The sequence below is a fragment of the Zosterops lateralis genome, assembly GCF_965231275.1.
Source record: "Zosterops lateralis genome assembly, chromosome: 1".
NCBI classification, from domain to species: domain Eukaryota; kingdom Metazoa; phylum Chordata; class Aves; order Passeriformes; family Zosteropidae; genus Zosterops; species Zosterops lateralis.
In genome coordinates this window covers 99,497,947-99,519,015 of record NC_139762.1, presented here as the reverse complement: position 1 = coordinate 99,519,015, position 21,069 = coordinate 99,497,947, and the positions used below count along the sequence as shown (strand labels likewise).

Genomic DNA, 21,069 nt, shown 5'->3' with positions numbered 1-21,069 from the left:
GTGCATTGAAATCTGGAACTGCTGTTACAATGGAAACTCCCTAACTGTCCTTCATCTTGACACAGAGTAAATACATTAACTTCTCTTATATTTTCTGCACATTGTGCTCAGGAAGACATATGAAAAAAAGGTATTGCCATCAGTATTAGGTTGACATTTTAACAGCCACCTGCAACACAGTATACTCTTGCCTGCATTATGCATTGCTTTTATGAAAAGTCCAGTTCTCTGTTCTATTCTCAGCACCTTCCTTGATTCAGTACCATTACACAATTTCAGATGAGAATGATGTTTGTTCTGTACTTCAGTACCTCCTAGGAGAGCTAACTTAAAACAGTTCCTGCCCTACAGGGGTCACAGTCTTAATGTGACCTAATTAAACAAAAAAAAAAGCATAAAGACAACACTTTTTCCCACCAATCAAACCATATTCCCCAATCCCAGATAATCCTTGGGTGTTGCAGTAACTGCTGTGTGTCTTCATCTGGGCCTGGTTTTAGGACTGCAGTCAAAACTTCTCAAGGCATCTGTGAAGGGACATGGTTTAGTCTGTATTTCTGTGGATTCAAAGTTTATGAAGTTGCCTGATCAAATGGTCTTGTCTTGAGCTGTTTGTTAAACAAACAATATTCCAAAGAAAAAACAAGAAGCTGCTACAGTAATGTGAGTTTTTTATTTTATATTCCTCTACATATGCAATACTCTATAAACTGGGTAAGTGGCACTGCTTATGATTATTAAAGATTTCTTAAGATGAACACCAGCTAAGATAATTTTAAAATATTTACCATAATTCAAGAATTCTTTGAATTATGATTAAGGAGAATGAGATGTTAATAAAATCTCATTTGCACATACCCTTCTTACCTGCACTTGCTCATGATAATGACATTTTGCTTGACAAAAATTATAAGGTATGTGCTTAATGTATCTTTAATCGTCTCCTCATGTAATTTCTCAGCTGAAAATGAGAGTGTCATTAGTTGAGTCACCAATGTTCCTTTCCCCCTTCCCCATACTTGACTTGGGAACTTTGCTAGTGCATATAGAAATGTACAGCCAGCAGAGGCACCTGTGGGGCCTGTCAGGGCAGACACGACGCCTTCCCATGGCTCCTGAAAACCCATCCCTCCTCACAGGTAATTTTTTCCCATGAGGTGCAGTGAGTGTCTGCCATGGTGCTGTGTCCTTCTCTCTGTGGGCTCTGACCCCAGTGGATCCTGGGGTCGGTGTCAGGATTGTAACTTGGCTGAGTTGTTGGCGCTGGCGCAAGTCCTTGTGCTGGGGAGTGCCAGGTGCACACTGCTGGAGGATGTTTCTGCAGAAGCTTTGTGCCAGAGAGGGGGTCAGGGGGCTTTAGTAGGGGTGTAAAGGATCTTCACATGAATGAGGAGAAGGAGACACAATTCTAGACTTTTGTTGGGAAGTCCTGGCATTTCATTTCATTTCTCTATGGGCATAAGCAGGCAGAGCATTGCCAGTTTGGGAAAAGTGAGTGGATAGAAGGGCAGAAAATGGAAACCCATATTTATACTGCCTTGCTGTTTTAGGAGAAGGTAAGTGATAAATAGAACAAATCATTTATGAAGGTGGCAATAGAAGAGGCTTTCCTTTATTGGCTTCTCTCCATGCTGGCAGAACTGGCAATTTGTGTGAGCCTGATGGTCTTTGGGATCACTTTGGAGAGGCTTTGTCCATTAGTGATAAATGCTGTGATGGGAACTATTGTCTCATTCCTGGGGGGACATGCTCAGGGTTGCTGCTGGTCCCCAATGTGAAGCTGTGGAGACTTGCTTCCTGGGCAGGATGGTGGCTCAATGACAGCCAGTCTCCTGAATTTAGTTTCCACTGTTGATAAAAACTTTTCTTAACGTCCCAATGCCCCTCAGGATGAGATTTTTCTCTTTATTTTCACACCAGAGACAGGTATATATGGTGAAGAAAGATCACAGGCGAAAACTAATCTCACTGACCAGTCTCAAAATAAAGGAGCTCTTTTGGTTACCCCCATGATGTCTGGTGTAATTTCATTCAGGCTATTAATTAAGGTAAGCTTTGTGAAATGTCCTAATGCCCTGAACTGGTGAACTGAGCAGCGGATTTCGCTACCTGTGTGCAAGAATATCGTGTTTGCTTCCTTTAGCTACTAGACATAAATAGTAACTCGTTAAAGGACATAGCTCCAGGCTTTGCCTTAAGAAGTAGATGAAAAGATAATTGCTGGATAAGCAAGTGAGCATGGGGGACTGAAAGAGCAAATGAGACTGGTTGTGAACCAGTACCAATCTTCTTTCAATCAGCCTGGTTTTAAGGCTGTAATCTCCCCTGAGCAGAGAAGGTCTCTGTCTCCACGTTGTGTGGCTCTGAGAGCAGCCTCTCTTCTTGGTCCTGTGTGAGGCTGTGGGCACTGAGGACAGGCTTCTGACTGTGGCTTACAGCTCTGCTTCTTACCCTGCATAAGCTGATCCGCTTTCATTTTTGTTGGTGTTCTGCTTGGTGTTCTTTTTGTGAAGTGCTTTTTTGTTTTGTAGAGACCTATTTATCCCTCCCTTCCCTGTACCAATGGAGGTTTATTAGATCAGATGGCAGCCTGCCATCTTCCTTATTAACCAAGCTTTTTCCCAAATAAACATGCTCCTTGTGTGCATGTCTCCTATTTATGATTTACTTCCCATTATAAAGCTACAATCTACAATATTAAAAATAATACACAGACAGATGTTTATGAGAGGCTGAACAGGGTTTTATTGTACTGACTCTGGTATTTGTGGTTTATATTTCTTTAATCTCTAGTGAAGTGTGGTTCTTCCCGCCCTCCCCAATTTACTGCTTCTGCCTCTTATTATCCTTATAACAGGTGATGGTGCCCTTTAAACACATTTTCTTTCAGGTTCTTACATGCTGCAATATGAGCAGGAGTATAAGAAGTATGATGATGTACTTAAAATGGCGTCTTTATGTAAGAAATTAGAAATTAGGCCTTTATTCTGGAGATCTAGGTCCACCCACCCGGAGGCAAAGAGATCCTTACCTTCCATTTACATGGCCTCAGTAGGGTATTTGATCACCCTCTGCTGGCTGAGCTGCCCGGGCAGCTGCCAGTCTGCTGGATTTTGGGAGAGCGCCTTTCTGCTCTGGCGACGTCCCAGGCATCACTCAGGATTTCATTTTGTGCGTTTGAACCACGTTACTACAGTTTAGTCACAACGGTTTGAAATCACTGGCTGCCTGTATAGGTTGGTTTTTTTTTTTTTTTTTTTTTTTTTTAAATTCAAATGGATGGAAGAGAATTCTGCCCCTGGGTCAGATAATCATCTCAGACCCGTTAAATAAGCAGCTGTGACATGCATCATAACAGTGGCCTAAACCACCATATTTTTTCAATATGACACTTTGTTGCTTTTTTTCCTTGGCCTGTGGTTGGGCTTACATTAGAAAAACAAACAGCACTTAGCTATAATTAAAAATGCCCTATGGTAAGTGGGATGACAAAACAATGGGAATGCTGTTCATATGGATGAAGTCAAGTGTAAATGAAGTCTAAAAGTATTAGGCTGAATGCAAGGATAAAATTATCTTGTTGACTAGGCACAGAAAGTATAAAATAAGCCTGCCCAATACATCAGATACTGCATTTCACAGTAAAAAATCTGATCAGGGTAGGTTTTTTGTATCATGAGGCAAATCCATCTTTTGCTGTAGCAACAGAAATATAACCTTCAATTAACTATTTGAAAGTATTTGAAATGCAGTAGTATATTAATTGGTAATTGTGGAGTTTTATGCATACAAACATCCACCTTGGACATGTGTGCAGTATACTTATTTATACTACTTGCATTCAGTTTCCAAAAATCGGAAATGTTCATACTAGTATTCTTAGTATTTCTTTTTTTCCAAGATAGTCAAGTTCTACCTGGAAGTATGTTTATTAAAATTTTATGTTGCAGAATCACTGTATCATAAAGATAGGGTTTTTAAAGTATGCTCCAGACATTATGAACATAGTAAGACGTAATTATAAGAAGAGTTGATATTTTTCAACCCCAGTAGCTGTCATCTTGCTTCAGGTTTAGCTCCAGTCAGAGCCTTGCTGACCAACTGACTGATGTTTCACTAATTGCCTCTTGAGAATGAAAAGGGAAACTGTCTAGCTTTGAAACATTATTCATGAAAGAAGGATCATGCTGGCTTGTTTTCAGAACAGGATCTTTCCCCCTGTCTTGTCTAGACAGGCCAAGTACAAGACTTTGTACTGAAAAGGGCTCTCTGGTGTGTCATTAGGCACATTGGTTTAGTCTGGACTGGTCTGGATTCCCTGGTCTGAGTGTTTTGAGGTCACTCCTTGTATTTTGGTACAGACCTCTGCAGGTTTATTTCAGTTTGACAATACTCTAATATTTACTTTCTACTCCGCCCTCAACCTGACTTTGATCCTTTGCCTTACAAAAAAGTGTTCTTCTCTGCTTTTAGTAAAATCACATACTGTTTAAATGCATTCACTAAGCAAACTAATTTAAGGTACTGAATTTTTGTTCACAAGTTGCAAGTACCAGAACCTAAGTATATTCTATGGTCAGAAGTATCTGTAATTTCACTGAATAATCTGTTTAATTAATTTATCCTATTCCCGCAATACATTTTTTCTTCAAATATTTCTTTCAGACTTCAACAGAATGTGATTATGCAGACTAAGTTTTGCAATTTTGTGTCCTCCATTGGATATTACATTTTGTTAGATTTAGGTGTTACTTTTGCACATGTGTAACTGAGAAAAAGAGGAAGCCTCACTGATATGCAGTCACAAACTAAAACATTGTTGTGACATCAACACTGTCCAACACTGACTGTTTGGATCACAAATCCAAATAGCCACCATAGACTATTTGTGGAGAAAGTTAACTCCATCCCAGCCAGGACCCATAGAGGATGACTGCTTCCTTGGCAAATAGATTTGGTGGGAGATCGGAATGCAACATGATTTTTGACAACACGCCCCATTTTCAAATCAACACAGAATTCCCGTGGTATTGTGGGCAATCTTCCAGTCGATGTGGGCACATCAAGAAGAGGACAAGAGGCCTCATGACTTTTTTTTTAATGCACCTTCACAATGGCTATTTTCATATCTGTGACGGAATGAGGGTGTAGCCTTAATATTTTACAAGAAAAGTTCATTGAGTCTGCTTTTTGATTCCAAATTTCAGTGTGGTCTTTCATCTATGACAAGCCCCCCTGCCCCACCTCAAATCACAAATCCTTTCTTCTTGTTAGTGCTCTTATGATAATGTTAGTTAAACCTCAGAACTTTAAGACTTTAATATAGCTATGAAAAATTTAATGCTTCGTCTAGTCTTTTGTGTGAAAACCGTATAATCTGGTGGCAAACAGACACCTTGAGTTCTTAGCTTTAACTGCTTTTGACTTGACATCTTGCTTGAGCATATTATATCGAGCCATGGGGGAAGCATGGAAAGCGTTATAGTAGGACTTAACACAAAGGCACAGGAAAGCAGTAAAAGTTAGCCAAAGTAGCATGCCATGTATTCTAACTCTGCAATATGGTGATTGATTCTTTCTAGTAGAAGCGTTATGTTCTTTACCATTCTAACTTAACCTTATGTTATATTCGTCATCTAAGATACCTGGAAAGTTTGAATCCTTTCAAGGCAACTTTTCTAAGCTTCCAAGACAGCTTTGTTAATTTCTTGTTCCAGTTTCTTCACAAAATTGCAGAAAGGATTCCTAGAGCATTGTAATTATCAGATTGCTAATATTGAGCTTGGTCTTTTAAGTCTCTTTTCCTAAAGTAATTGTAAATGACCTTTTCACTTCCATGGGTTTCAAATACTTGCTTCATTTGCTTATGATTTTTTTAATAGTCTGTACTCAAAAAGAGTCTAAGTCCTTCAATGCCTCTTCAGTTCTTTTTGTAGCAGAGAAGAACAGAATAACAAACAGAAGAAAATAATTTATTTGTACAGTATTTTGTTCTACAGTTTTAATAGTTCAGGGACTGCTGGGTTGGACTGAAAAAGCTTAAATTTGAGGACCTCATTTAGGCAAATACTTATTTTATAAGTACACTTTCAGCAAGCAAAATGGATCAGTTTTTTTCCCGACAGGAAATGCTTGTTTTCCTTGCATTTTATACCTTCTATTTATATTCCTAAGTAACATTTTATATGTTACACATATTTATGCATACAAATTTTTATTGCAGCATGTTCTTGCTGGTATGTGTACCAAAATATCATGAATACTCTTGAAAAGTGTTCAGAGTGGAATCTGCAAATTGCTTTTATCTATAAAGTAAATGAAAATGAATTAGCTTCCTTTCTCAATTTCTTCTTCCCCTCCTTTGCTATTACCCTGCTTACATTACACAACAGACACATGTGAGTGGCACACCTTGCATCAGATTTAGGGACTTTTTAGAATTAGAGGTCCTGTTGTCTCAGTTCACAGTAAGTTAAGATTAAAGCAAAGTGTTTTTGCTGAAACTGTTGAAGATGAACAAATTCTGTCTCTTTGCTGGGAAGGACCAGAAATCATCTCTCTGAAGCAGAATCACCCAACTCATACTGCAGTCTTAGGGAAGCCCAGGGTTCAGGGAATGGCACTCCTTTAAAAGTACTTGTGAGAGTTTCTAATTCTATCTGCTTTGCCTCTGCTTGGGAATGACAATCACCAGAATTTGTCAACATACTAGTAGTGTAATCATTATATTTTAATTTGTCTAGCTATAATGTGTTCTCTTGTTCTATACATCTATAGAACAAGCCTAGTGAGAAAGCTTTTCATAATGGTGTGCATATTTTTGTGAACATTTTCTCTAATTACATCTCCAATACTTGCTATAAAATATACTTGGTTTCATAGGAATTGTTCACATGACGGAATCATATTTAGGGGAAACTATTATCTTTTTTTTTTTGGTAAAAACGAACTGTAAGAGATACAGCATGCCTGCATTTAGCATTCAGACACCTTATAGGCATTTTAGAAGTTTACTAACTTTTAAAGAACACTAGCATGTGGGATTTCAATGCGCAGACACCAAGTGCTTGATTGTAATTAGGTGGGAGACTGGCAAATTGGCTTTGGGAAGGTAGTTAAGGGATAATTGTCTGTGTCTGGACAGAATTGTTCCTGGTTACAAACTATACTGTTGCCTTACAGCTGATGCAAGATTTTTTTTAATGTGGGACAATTCTTATTTTTATTAATAGTGCTGTCTTGCCCCAAATATGCAAGGTGCCACACAAACATATATGAGAACACAGTCTTTGTCCCAGTTGAACTATAATCAACATGAATTGCAAAAAATACTGTTTATTATTAAAAAAGGTGATTTTCCCAAGTGGCAAATGTGGTTTACTAGTGGTTTGATTCTGGTGATCATGAATGTGTCATGTATATATTTATGCATGCAATGCTATAAGGAAAAAAGTTTGTTTTCAGTGTTGAAATGCTAAAGACCCATCCACCGTTATAGCATCTACTTGAAAAACATTGTCATTTTAGCACTGAAGAAGGGTAGGCATTAATTTTCTCACACATTTTTGTTTTGGTTTCTTTTTTGCCTTTCAGAGTGCAAATTCACCTGTGCCAGTGGTAAATGCTTGTATCTTGGTTCACTGATTTGTAACCAACAGAATGACTGTGGGGATAACAGTGATGAAGAGAACTGCCTGCTTGTAACAGAGCATCCACCTCCAGGCATCTTTAGCTGTGAGTATTGGCTCCTTGTGTGCATCCATGTATGTATGCATGTCAAATATGTCTGTTTACCTCAGAAATCAGTCCTTTTGGAAGCTGGATCTGCAGTATGATATCCAAGGAGTATAAGACAGAGAAAGTAAATACTATTTTTCTCTGAGCTAGCAGGGATTTCTGACACACTTTCCCTGGGATTCTAAACATGGAAATCTGTAGTTATTCCAAGGGAGTTTGTGCTACGGACATTGCAGTTATAATCATATGGATATGTACCCTCTGAGAAAGTGTAATTAAATATTTGTTTTCCAAGATTCTACAAAATATTCTATGCTCTGTCTGTGTAAGAGTCTTTATATTCTATTAAGACTATTGAGAAAATTATAATTTTCCTGTTCATCATTCCTATTAGCTTTATTGGTGCTGAGATGAACATCATTTGGTAGGTTGCTGCTCTTTGTAGGTATATATTTAAAATGGCTTTAGTCGCTATTCTTCAGTGTGCAGATATTGCACACACAGTGCCAGAGTTTATCACTAGAATTGCTTTCTTAGTGCTTTGCCCTCAGCCATGTACACTGAAATCAAACTTGGCTTTTGCTTTTTTTATCTTGTGCAATAATTTATTTTTGAACCGCAATTTGGCTTTCTAGAGGGGTGATAAATTTTCCCATAAGGTTTCTTATACACAGGTACAATAGAAGAATGTTATGTTACTTCTGCTTTCCATATGGTTTTGTTCTGCCCATACTGACATCACTCAGTATTCTATTTCACTTATGGTTGTGACTATGTCTTAGGGAGTATCTGTTTTGTTATGTTGTTATTAGTAATAGCAATTATGAGCAGCGTGTATCTGTAATTTTTGTAATTAATGCATGGGGCTATAAGCAGGACAGAAGATGAAGTCAAATGCTGGATATACACCTGTCCTCCTGTACCCTCTAACCTCCAAGTGAACATGTTCCTAAATGCTATACTCTAAATCATTTAAATCTTGTACTTTGTGTTACTTTGGAACCTCTGCAGTGATTTCAGTGGATTTGAAATAATAATGACCTATGTATTATTTTGGGCTATTCAATTTTATTTTTGTTTTAATTTGTTTTGTTTTGAATGGAACTCTCTCCCAGGTCTCAGGACAAGGCATAGGCTTTGGTGATACGTCCAAATCAAAATGTCACGTTTGCCCATAACCTTGGCTTTTGAGTTGTAAAAAAGTTACCTTGTATTATTTATTCATGCAAAACCTGTAAGCATATCTGTAAGGTTAAAACAGGGGAATGTTTTTTGACAGGGATACTGTATAGCTCTTCTCTTATACCAGGCTAGCACAACTGATCGTCCAAAAGTCAGCTTCCTCCTCTGATCAGCCTTCTACAGCTGTGAGGGCTGTTACCACCCATCTATGGGCGTTAAAAACTCCTCAACAAAGAAAAAAAAAAAACAACCTCAAGTTCGATCATATGAATTATGTTTCCTTAAATCTGTTAGAGTTGTTAATTTTCTCTGACTGCTTCTAAAATATGGTGTCCAATAGGCCCTACTACTTGAGATCTTCCAAGTGCCAAGGGAAGAGGGGTAATTACGAAAAAATGTCTTATTAAATATTTCAAGGACTATATTTGCTAGTTTTGCAACAATATTGGAAACGAGGAGCTTGTAGAGGAAGTACTGGATGCATTGCTAGGGGCATTTGGAAATGTTTAACTTTTTGTTCACCTTGTGACAGATAAAACAGTTCATTGTTTGTTGCATTTGGGGATGTTGACAGTGACTGTACTTTTTCATTGCAATAGGGACTGTGTTACAAATGCTGTTAAATAAAGGGACTTTGGTGTTAATTAAAAAAAACAAATCCCAGTGAAACTGCATCCTAATGGTGAAACAAAGAGAAAAAGAAGATCAAAGCCAGACAGAAAAACAATACAACCATGAACTGTATTTAAATTATATTTACCATGTTCTGGCTATTAAACAGAATACTTTGTGGTAGAAATCAGTGCCAGTTGGTAATAGGAAACAACATTATTATGGAGCCATCAGTTGTGCTGGCTTATTCCAGCTTTATAAAAATGTTTTTAGAATACTTGCTGAAGTGAGGTCCCCAGGCCTTAGAGGGATGACACATTGAATTAAGAAATGTGTGCATGCTTTTGCTCAATGATTTTAATGGGGATCCCTACCAGAGTACACGAGTGTATATGCTCTTGAAATGTCCCAGCTGGGCAGGCTGCCTTTCAACACAGAAGTACATACATTCATTGCTCTCTAATTAGTAACAAGACAGTAATACAGCTCAATAAGAAGAAAATCCATATTAAAAAAAAATCGAGGAATATTAAGCTGGGTATTTCTTTCTGGTCAGTGTTATAGATAAGCTCTGTCCTTGCAACTTCTTGCTTGTGTGCAGTTCTTGAATGGGAAAGAAACTGTTGAAAGGAGCCACTTATTAGTTTGTGCTGGTTAACATCCAAGCAGGGTATCCTGTTTCTCCCTGGGACTGCCCTTTACCTACATGTCCTGGGTTGCAGTGTAGGATGTACACAAAGTATTTATTCTATCACCATCTTCATGAACTGTTGAAACCAGGTGGGCTAGTGTTTTCCCAAGCCCCCTGCCTTTTCTGCTAATGGCCCATTAACGCCTTTGGGGTGTTTTTCTGCTAATGACTTCTGAGGTGTCTCCTGCTAATGGCCCATGAGTCACAGGTAACTCCCTCCAGGGGTTATCTCTGTTAATGGGCCATCAAGGACCCATTTCACACTTCTCATGCTATTGTGAGGTGCTCTGCCAAGGGGGAGGAGCCAAGCATTCTCACCTGGATATAAGCTGGGATTTGGGACAGTGCAGTGGGCACTTACCCACTGGATTCCCAGAGGACCAGAGCTCCCAGACCTCTCTACAGATCACTGCTTCAGGAAGAGCACTTCACCTGGACTGCTTCCACCATCTTGCTCAGGTTGTATTCTGACCCTGTCAGTGATTCTTTGTGTTATTGCATTTATTTTATTTTATTTTTACCTTTTTACCTTTCTTCTCATTAAATTATATCTCTGACTTGGAGCCTCTCACTCGTTTTGTTTTCAAACCACAACACTACAACACATCATCACTACAAGCAATATGTAGTGCTTTCCCTCTGCTGTTTGTTCAAAGAACCCCTTTGTCATGCTGTATTCAAACCTTTATCCTCCTGTGATGGAAAAAATATTAATCTCATTTCAGAGTTAGACTGCCCCCAAACAATGTCTAAATAAATAAATTTTCATATGAAAGTTCTGCTTTAGTTTATTTGTTTATTTCAGCAGTATGTGCCATGTTAGTGGTACCCCATATTTCCCAGCTGCTGAAGCATTTCTCATTTGTGTTCTTTCCAGCAGCCAAATCCAGAATGTCTTGTTGGAGCTTCTTGTTCAGTTTAGTTGCATGGGGAATGGCATAGAAAGATTTTTTTTTTTTTTTTTTTTTTTTTTTTTTTTTTTTTTTGTGTGTGTGTGTGTGTGTGGGTGACCTGCTCCCTGGATCTAGTGTTAATAGGAGCTGCTATCTTACTGTGTTAGAAGAGTTCACATCTCCCAGATCTGGGTTCCTCTCTCCTTGCCATTCTTATATGGCTCTAGTGTGCTAACTGTTAATTCTGTCTTTTAAATCATAAAATGGTTGGGGTTGAAAGGGACCCTAAAGATCATCTAGTTCTGAGCCTCCTGCCATTGGCAGGGACACCTTCTGCTAGAACAGGTTGCTTTAAAGCCCCATCCAACCTGGCCTTGAACATTCCTAAGGATGGAGCACCCACAGTTTCTCTGGACAACCTTTTCCAGTCTTACCACTCTCACAGTAAAGGATTTCTTCCTGCTACTTAATCTAAAATGTATTCTCGTTCAGGCCATTGCCCCTTGTCCTATCACTACATGCTCTTGTAAAAATATTGCTACTGAACTCAATGTCTCATGTGTGCAAAGGAGATCAAAATGTGTATCTCCGAAGCCCTTTGGTTGTCTTAATTTTCCTTTACTTAGGAAAGGAAAGAGGAAAGGACTTAGAGGTAGGGCTGCCTTATGCTGCTGTGTGGGCGACTCACTCTGTATAGCACAAGAGAAATTGGAGGACAGCTGGGAAAATCCAAGGTGTGTTAGAGTCTGGTTTTAGATGACACAAGCTGCTGTCCAGCAAGTTGATCAAAATACATTCTAAAGCATTTAAGCTGAATATGTTAAGGTAACACCTTGCTTGGTTTACTCTGGGATGCAGGTTGGGTGATGCACGTAGCAGCACACCTCCCCTCCTTTGTGAGGACACCCAGTGCTACTGCATCTCTCTCTGCAGGTCACCATGTGCATAGCCCATGTCAGCTTTCAGTAGGGCTACTTGATTTTGTTTTCATCAGCTGTAAAGACTTATTGATTGAGATAATGGAGATGACTGTTCTTTTAAGACTACTTGGAGGTCAAGGGTGTATTTAACAGCACAAAGCTATGATAGGAAAAATGAGGCAAAGAGTAGGATTTTGAATATTGCAGACTTGGCCTTGGCAGCAGCTTGCCACTCCATGTGACCTGGAGAATTTGGACTCCAAAGGACTGAAACAATGTGCCTGCCTCTAGAAGGACACAGTTCGTTTGTTTGAGCATTTCCCTTTGTTCCACAGCAAACGATCAGCTTGCCTTGTCCTGCTAAAAGTAAATTAGATTTTGAAATGGGAAGTGTAGTCTGTTGTCTGCAGACTGCAGTGTCCAAGTAATGTCTTATTGAGAAGGGTTGTGGTGGTGGACATTTTAGGGTTTTTAATTGTTTGGTGGAAAACAGTACAGGTAGTTGTCTTTGCTGTGATCTGTATGTGTTCGTCAGCATATTAAACACAAATATTGACATGCTTGAGAATTTACAGAAGAATAAAATAAGTGGGAACAAATCCTTCTTGTCATGTGCAAATTATGTCTACATCAAATTTCAAGTTGTCAGTATTGACGGAGGTGATGTGTCATGGCTGTTTTGGCATAGAGGAGTTTGCTGTAGGAGTTCGTTTTCCTCTGCAAGGTAAAAAAACCCAAACAAATCAAATATATAGCTCTCCCTTTCACCACCCCCACCTACTGCTGTCAGCTCTGAGCTTTGTAGGGATCTGCAGGGGGTTGGAGAATGATTCTGTTTTAAAAACAAAAAGCTCAATCAAAGGAAAATATTTTGTTTAAAGAGACCTTTGGCATCCCCCTCTGACTGTGACACCGAATTTGTGCAGATAAAAACAACCGCTTAGATTTACATTTTGATTGTGCTTCTGCTTTCATGTGTGCCGGGCTGTCCCACTTCAGGTGAAATTTATCCATTTCTTTAAATATTTAGCAGTCTAGCATTGATGTTAATGAAAGTCTGGCACTGCTATTTTGAGCATTGCAACAATGATAGTAATTTTCAGTGTCAGATTACTGCTTCTCGGAGGAAAAGGGAGATGGGAGGAGGGAAGAGCAGAGAGAAAAAAAAATTTTTTCGGCTCTAATAGAGTTTGTCATCAGCCTGGCTGTGCCAGACAGATGGATCATGAATACTGTCTAGACGCTCTCTGCCTGAGTGGAGCTGTGGTCTCTAAGGACAAGCAGTGAGACGCCGGCTTAAGTGACTGGGGAAAGTCAGGACGTGCTCCCCTCTCGGCAGAGAGCGATCCGGGCTGATCCTGCCCGCCGGGGCTGCAGCCGCTCGATACCGAGCCCAGCCCCAACCTGGCTACTACGGGGCTTTGGGGGGAAAGGAGAGGGATGTTGTTACGGCAGTATTGATTTCAGCTGCATCTGCCCAGGGACTGCGGGGTGATTTAGCTGGAGTATAGATCTCGGGAGGGGGGGATTGGGAGACTCATCATCTGGCCATAAAGCACAGGCTTTGAAAAACTACGCGGTCACCTGTATTTATCAATTGCTTTAGTCACAGTATATGCTGGAAAATGCTTACTTACTTGCTTATGTTTTCTTTATTTGGCCACTAGTTCAGAAGGATTCATCTGTTCCCCAGCCGGGCTCCCTGTGTCCCCGGCTGTTCAGATGAGGTTTCATGAGAGGCTGCCTTTGGAAAGGAAAGCTGTGGTAACCAGGTGAGACCCACAGCCTAGGGCAGAGCTTGTGCTATTTAGTGATCTCTCATGCTGTTACTTGTCCCCTCTCTGTCACCAAGCACAACTAATGATAAGGAAATTTCTAATGTAGATGGAGCGATGAATATTTTTTGACCAGCAGAGTTTTAACATAAAACTCAATTTGATACATATGCTAACTTATTTAAAAAGCAGGAGTTTCTCTGGGGTTCAGATTACAAAACAAATCATAGCATTCTGGATTTTAGTTCTGTGTATGTGTCACAAAATACTAGATAGATATTTTTATTTAGAAAATCCAATTGGTTTTCAGCCTAAATGCAGTCTTGCTTCTTGGAGTGCTGTAATCAGGTTCTGTGCTTTGCTTTGAAATAATTTCATGTTTGCATAATTTTAAAGCACATTGTGGAATGTTAGCAATTAATGTGGTCTTGAAAATTTGAGAGAGTAAAACGTTAAAGTGACTTCTGTATGTTCTTTTCTTAAAATTTTATATGTATTTTTAAAAATGCACTGTATTCCCTGGCTTTTAATAAACAAATTAGAGTCCTGGTCCCGTGAATGCTGTAACAAAACTGCAGTGGAATTCAGTAATGCTAAAGTTTACCTATTCTTCCTCTAAGGCCTTACAGAATGAGTGACTTGGACGAGCCACACACACACACACACACACACACACACACACACACACACACACACACACATATATGTGGCCAATAACAACCATGAAATGTGCTGCTACAAAATTAGGTATTTGCATCTGCTTTATGGACAGGGCTGAACTTGGCTCCTGGTAAGGACTTTCCATTTCACAAAGTTTCCAGCTGAACATTAATCGTGTATTTATGGTTAATGAGAGAAAGAAAAACTCTCATATACTCTGCAATACTGTGCAGATGAAAATGTGGGAATCTCAGTAGCTCTGAAATGCTCTTTTGTTCATTCTCAAAGTATGTAAGTCAGTTGTATGACATTTAATAAAAATCTAGAAAAAAAATGTTCTTTAAAATTGTTTGTGTTTGCTCTTCATACACATTGGATTCACTCTTCCTTCAATTCCTGTTAACTTTTAGGAAACTTCATCCAATAGTAAACATTACTGCTCAGTACAATCATGTTGGGTAATCCTTGTGATTTCTTCTGTCCCTTTTTGGCTACTGATTTCTTACAGATGCAAAAGGGAATTATAACCTCTCAAAGTGTACTGTGTAACAAAATCTTTGTTCAAAGACTGATTTTTATGTATCTTAGAAAGTGATTAAGCTTCAGGTTGGAAATCTCATTGCTGTACTGCCAGGCATGATGGGACTTGGTATCTTACAGATACACTCAGCTCTTTAAGACAGCAGAGCTCCTTCTGGACCTGTGTGAGGCCGGGAAATGACCTCCCACACACTCTGAGGGCACCCTTTTTACACACTGGTTCTCCACCAGAAGTGCATGGTAGCATAAACATTTCATCAATGAGGGCGTAAAACTCGAGTATGAAAACCACAGTGCAGTCTCCTACCACAGGCAAGATCCTCCCCTGGAAAAAGAATAAACTGAGAGACAATTATTTCACGTACACCTAGAAGATGCTTGAACACAACATCAGAAATCATACAGTATATAACTGAGCAACTTTTGTTACTTTTATTTTCAGTCCACATTAGTAAGTATTGTCCATTGCTGCCCTTCCTTGCTACATTTTCATTTGCAGGGGTTACACTGTACTGTGGACTAAACACTGCATAGCTAAACCTCTGTAAGTTTTAGAAGCAGTTCTGAAATCTTGCTGTGTGAATTTTACAGCCACAGCTTTCCCCGTCATTTGCTCACTTCACGCTGGTTGTTGCTGGTAAATACTCATTGGGAGGAGCAGTGCGTTTGTATTGTTTGCACTTGGCTACTACAAGCCTGGAGGAGCCATTGGAAACTATGTCTTCTATAGAGCGCTAGAATCTGTTCAGGTGCTTAGGCAGTATGAAGATAACTTATATTTTCTTATAGTTTAAAGTGTTATATGAAGGTTTAATAAAAAATAATGTTTAAAAAACTCCTCACAAGAAAGGGACATAAAGTCAGACTAGATCACCTTCCTTCTCTAAGAATGTTGCAGACTGTGATGTTTGATTGCTTTTCATTCTGCAGATGTATATCTGACCATTTATCTCCAGAAACTCTTTATCTCTCTGATGAAATGAACCACCTTAATTTTTCTTAAGCAGGCTCATCTTTCACTTCTGCTACGAAGTAATGACTGAGATCTAGGTGAATTAGGAGTTTGCTTGTAAGTTCTGGTATGAATACATGCACACTGAAATATTTCTGTCTGAAGTTTCTAGGTAGCATCCTGCTCATGCTCAAGGAAATCCATGCAGTGGTCCGTATTGTGAGTGGGATTATGTTTTCTGTATCATGTAGTGTTTAACCAAAGCGTGTTGCTTTGGTCATTGGTGTGTAGCTCTTTTTCTCAACTGGAAAGCCTGAGAAACCCTTATGGTCTCCATATTTTGCAAGTGCTTGAAAGTGGCACAAGCCATTGTTGCCTTTTGTGGTTGCTCCCTCACTTGTTTCTGTGCAAGAGATTGTGCAGGCACACAAGAGTCGGGTTGGAGACTGGTCTGATTCTGATGAAGTCTGAGAAACTTCCACTTTGTTTTGGCCAGTGTTATATCCTTGATTCTGTTCCCAGATTCAACTACCCAAACTCTTGTGCCTGCACAAAGACAGAGGGAGGTACAAGTGGCTCTGTTCAGTGGTGGCTTATCCTTGACTAGTTTCAGGTTTCTGTGCCTTAGTCCCTGCCCCTCTAAAGTATATGCTAATAGACTTTTCCCTGAATACAAGAGTTTGGGAATTAAGAACTAACTGTTGCTTTCCCCTTTTCCATAATTCTGAAAATCTCATTTTTTGTCCCTTTTTGTAATAGAAAAATGAAACAGAAGAGTGAAGTGCCAGAATGGGTCTCTTGGGACGGTCTATGGGCTTGGGCTCCCAATTTTGGACTGAATCCAGGCTAGTACAATGTAATATACCATTCTGATAACCAAGTCCAACTTGGCTTAAATCATGGGGCTTTATTGGAATAGTGTTAGCTAGTTAAATTACTACATAGGAACAGCTCTCCTGGGTCAGATCAAAGGCCCAGCTAGCTCACTATCAAATCTAGTACTAGCCAGTTGCAGATGCTAAGTGAAAGAGTGAAAGCAAATTAGACAAACAGTTCTGCTTTTCCCAGTAAACCTGATTCCTTGGAGGAATCCTGCACTGCTTTGCATGAAGAGCATGGAGTTTATGTCCTCTGGAGAGAATTTAGCGTTTAGAAAGGGCAGGAATTGGGGTAAAGAGAAAACACCTCATTTCTGAAGTGTGAGAATAAGCGAAGATCCACCAACCCCTCACTAACCAGTAGATGTGTGGGCACTGTTGGCTTCTTCTATATGCAGCACATACTTTTCATGTTAAGGCATTCTGAATGTAGGACACGAGCTAGAAGGTGCTGAATTCATGTCAGCTGGAAAGACTATTTGCCTGGGTCATTTCACTTACTTTGTGAAGAACAAGGACTTTCAACTTCTCAAAGCTTATTCTTTTTTTCTGAGTGATGTTGTGGGTTTTTTAGTCAGGATTTGTGGACTGTGTGACAGCTTTATATTTAATGGTGAGCCAAGTTCATCTTGCAGGCTTAAATTTGTCTTGGCTGTTCAGGAAAACAAATGCACTCACAAAGCCTACTGCACGTAGAAAACACAGTTGTCACCTGTGACTGTGTAGCACACTGGCATCAGATACTGTGGGAGTACGTGTGCTATCTTAGAACAGACTTGTGCTTTTTTTTGTTTTATATACATGCATGTTGTATGCAAACCTAAGGAGTGAATACAGACTGGTTAGAGTTAAGAAAAATACCAGCAACATATAAATATCTATATTCAGCTTCTACGAAAACACAAATTGGTATTTCTATCTTTGTTTAAAAACAACTGTTCTTTTAATTACAGGTTAAGGCTTAAAATCAAAACTAAAAAGAGAATTTCACGTTCTATTTAGACAATAAATGAGACAGTGGAACCAGTTCTTTATACTGAGTTACTGTTAGGAGCTAACAGAAAACAGATCAGGACTGAGTTGTTAAATCAGTTGTGTTCTCTGTCTGTTAGATGACTTTTCTAACTTAACAATGCAGTCTAAGGTGCTAGAGATGTATTGAACTCAGGATTGTCCAACTATACATGATAAGATCACAGGTCTACTCATCTTTCCAGCAGTAGTGCTACACTGATAGTTTCTTCCTTCCTTCTCAGTTTTCTCCTTCTTCTTTCCTTCTGTTGAGTATCACTCTGTGATAGTTTCATGCAAGCAAGACACATGAGGGATCTGGGGGGGGTGTAGAGGTAATAGTGACGCATTATGTGAATACTGAGTCTGACACCTAGTAGCACCTTGATAGAAATAGAAAGCTGTGATCACAGTATTAAAATATGCTAACAAGCTGAAGGAGCTAATGGGCTTAATTTTTTACAGTGCAGATGTTCATCCAGCACTGGTGCTGCATGCAATAACAAATGTGTGGGTCCTGATGGTGATGTTATTGTGTTCTTGGCAGCACAGTCCTCCAAAACAATCTTCCTTTCTTTGATATTTTACTAGGAGTTAGAATGTTCTTTTGGTATTTTACTAGGAGTTAGAATGTTCAAATTGGTATGACTAAGGCTGGTTGGGCTAGGGCCATCTTTATTCATATAGGGGGTTCTATAAGAATTGGTGTACCCCTGTGTCTGGTGATGGGGATTGGTGTTCCAGTCCATGGTTAGTTCATGCTCCGTATCTCCTACAAGATAGTTTTGTTGTTGTTGGTTTCAAAACCGACCTCATCTGGCCAGAATAAACCATTTGCTTTGAGAAACTGTAGAGCCACCGTCTGCCATAAAGCTCAACTCCCAGAGAAGAGTCAATAGTCTTCTGGAGAACAGTCGCAGTGGCCTGTGTTCCACTCCAGTGCCTCAGCCTCACCACCCACCTCATGACATTTCTAATGCTCATGCTCTTCCTTTGTGTTCAGTGCTTTGCAGCTAAATGAGAATGCTACTGCTATCTTGTGGAACGTTTCAGCTCTGTCAATAGGAAATGCTCTTGATTTACTTCCAGCAGATTCCAGGATATTCCTGAAGAAATTACCTTGTGTACCAGTCAAAGTTTTGCTAGACATTGATGGGGAGATGGGGATCATTATGTTGCAAACCTCTGCTTTTTTTTTTTTTCCTCCCTCTTCTAACAAAGGTACTGGCTTGTTTAATTACCAGCAGGAAAGCTGCACGTGGCTTTTGTTTGTAATAAGATGCATCTCTCACTGTGAATACCTGTCACTTTTGATAGGCTATTACAATGTAGGTGATCAGTCAACTGGCCCTGAGTATTCAGTGCTGGTGGTGCTCCTCCTACAAATAATTTTGCTGCAGTATAGGACATAGGTTTCAAACCATGTTGCCTTTTGACAAGCATCTTAGATAATGTGCAAGGAAAATAAATTTCACTGATGTTAGAAAACTAAAGGAAGGACTGAAATTATATGAGGAATGGAAGACTTGTCAATTAGTGAATAGGTCTTGCCACTAGTTCCAAGCTTTATTGACATCTCTGCCACTACCTTCCTGTGGAATCCTGATGAAATAATTCTTTGTTTTCTTTCTGAATTTCCTTATTTTAAAAATGGAGATAATGGTTCATCTACTTTGCAGAAGTAATAAAAGAAGATGAAATTTTTATGCGGTTGAAAAACATAAAAAGGGATGTTAAACTGTAATAGTCTCAGAAAATGGGTATTATGTACTGGAAAAAAGTGTGATTATAAGCTGACAAAGAGAATTAAAAAAAATAAAAGTATGTGCTTTGTGCTGTACATTAACATTGACACATACTGTCCTTTGTTAATACTTGTATATTTAATTTTTCACTTGTATAGCAACAAGGAAATGGATATGCTAGATAGTTTCTAAGTAGGTACATAAAAAGCGGGTACATAATTTGCATTAAAATGTGAGTAGAGACAAAAGAAGAGAGAGTTTCATCAGTCAACTGTAATTCCACAATTGAAGCAGAATATACTAAAATGTCGTGAATGAAATGCAATGTAATGATGTTTGGTGGTGTGTTAGTGAAGTTTGAAAAAGAACTTCGGAAGGATTTAATCAAGTGAGGTCAGCAGTCAACAGAATGATGGATGAAATTCAATCTTGATTAATGCAAGTGATTCATACTGGAGGGTGAAGTTTTAATACATTTTATTAGGTCCTAATTAATTGTGTAATTTAAGGAAAAGGACCACTAAAAAGCATCACTATGAAAGGCTGAATGAAGACCTCTTTAGAGAATATAGTTGTGGTCAGATAAAGTATTTTGAGTCAATAAAAATAGGATGTGAAATGTTATGATGCTGCTACATACATCAACATTTAACCTTTATTTAGAATGATGTGTTGCTGCAGCCCAGAAACATACTGTGGATGTAGAAAACATAGGAAAAAAAAAACCCAAAACCAGAAAGAAGCTATGAACAGACCTGGATATATATAGAGAGCCCAAATATTTTGGAATCATTTGCTTTTGAGTGTAGGTAAAGGGTGGGGAAAGAAAGAGATACACAGAACTATATGTGTGAAACAAAGGTGACTCAGGCACTTGGTGTGTGTGGTAAGATTAGAAGATCATTCAGTACAATTCAAAGCTGATACAAAGGAAATTTTTTCACCCTTTCTGTCTTTAGGCTGTGCACCTCATTACCATGCAATGCTTTTGAGGCCAGGATTTAGCAATACTTAAAAGAAAGGAAGCCTCTCAACACTGAGTCCACTTGTGTGTAATCTATCCAGAGGGTTGTCTTTAAGAATTGTATAAGGCTGAAGTTTCAGGCACTGAGGTAATTTCTAGCTATAAGATCATGTTGAGAATTTGGGAGGACATTTTCTCATTGTTTTGGACAACTCTACATCCTTATCCAGGAAGACTGCGTGTGGGTTCCTAAGTGTGGTGTGAAACTGAAGTCCGTAGTAAGTGGCTTGTAGTACTCCTCATGGCAGCTATGATCAAAATCCTTATGTGCAGTTTCCCTGACTTAAGTAATTACTGATATTGCATGTAACAAGCCTCTGTCATAATGCAGAAATCTCGACTGTCCTGTGTATCTGTCTTTCATAGAAGGTGGTTATCTAGTGAGGCTGGCACACTGAGTTGCTCAACAAGTGAAAACTGTGGTATCTCTGCCAGCCTGTGCTGGATTC

General features: G+C 39.2%; 1 protein-coding gene across 4 annotated transcripts in view; it reads left to right on the top strand.

Moving 5' to 3' along the window:
* Positions 1-21,069, top strand: part of LDLRAD4 (low density lipoprotein receptor class A domain containing 4) — a 273,819-nt gene that overhangs the window by 128,199 nt on the left and 124,551 nt on the right. For all 4 annotated transcript variants that reach the window (XM_083872618.1, XM_083872620.1, XM_083872617.1 and 1 more), the window contains one exon: positions 7,594-7,734. In XM_083872618.1, coding sequence (XP_083728744.1) covers positions 7,594-7,734 — 141 coding nt within the window. The remainder of the gene's footprint in view (positions 1-7,593; positions 7,735-21,069) is intronic.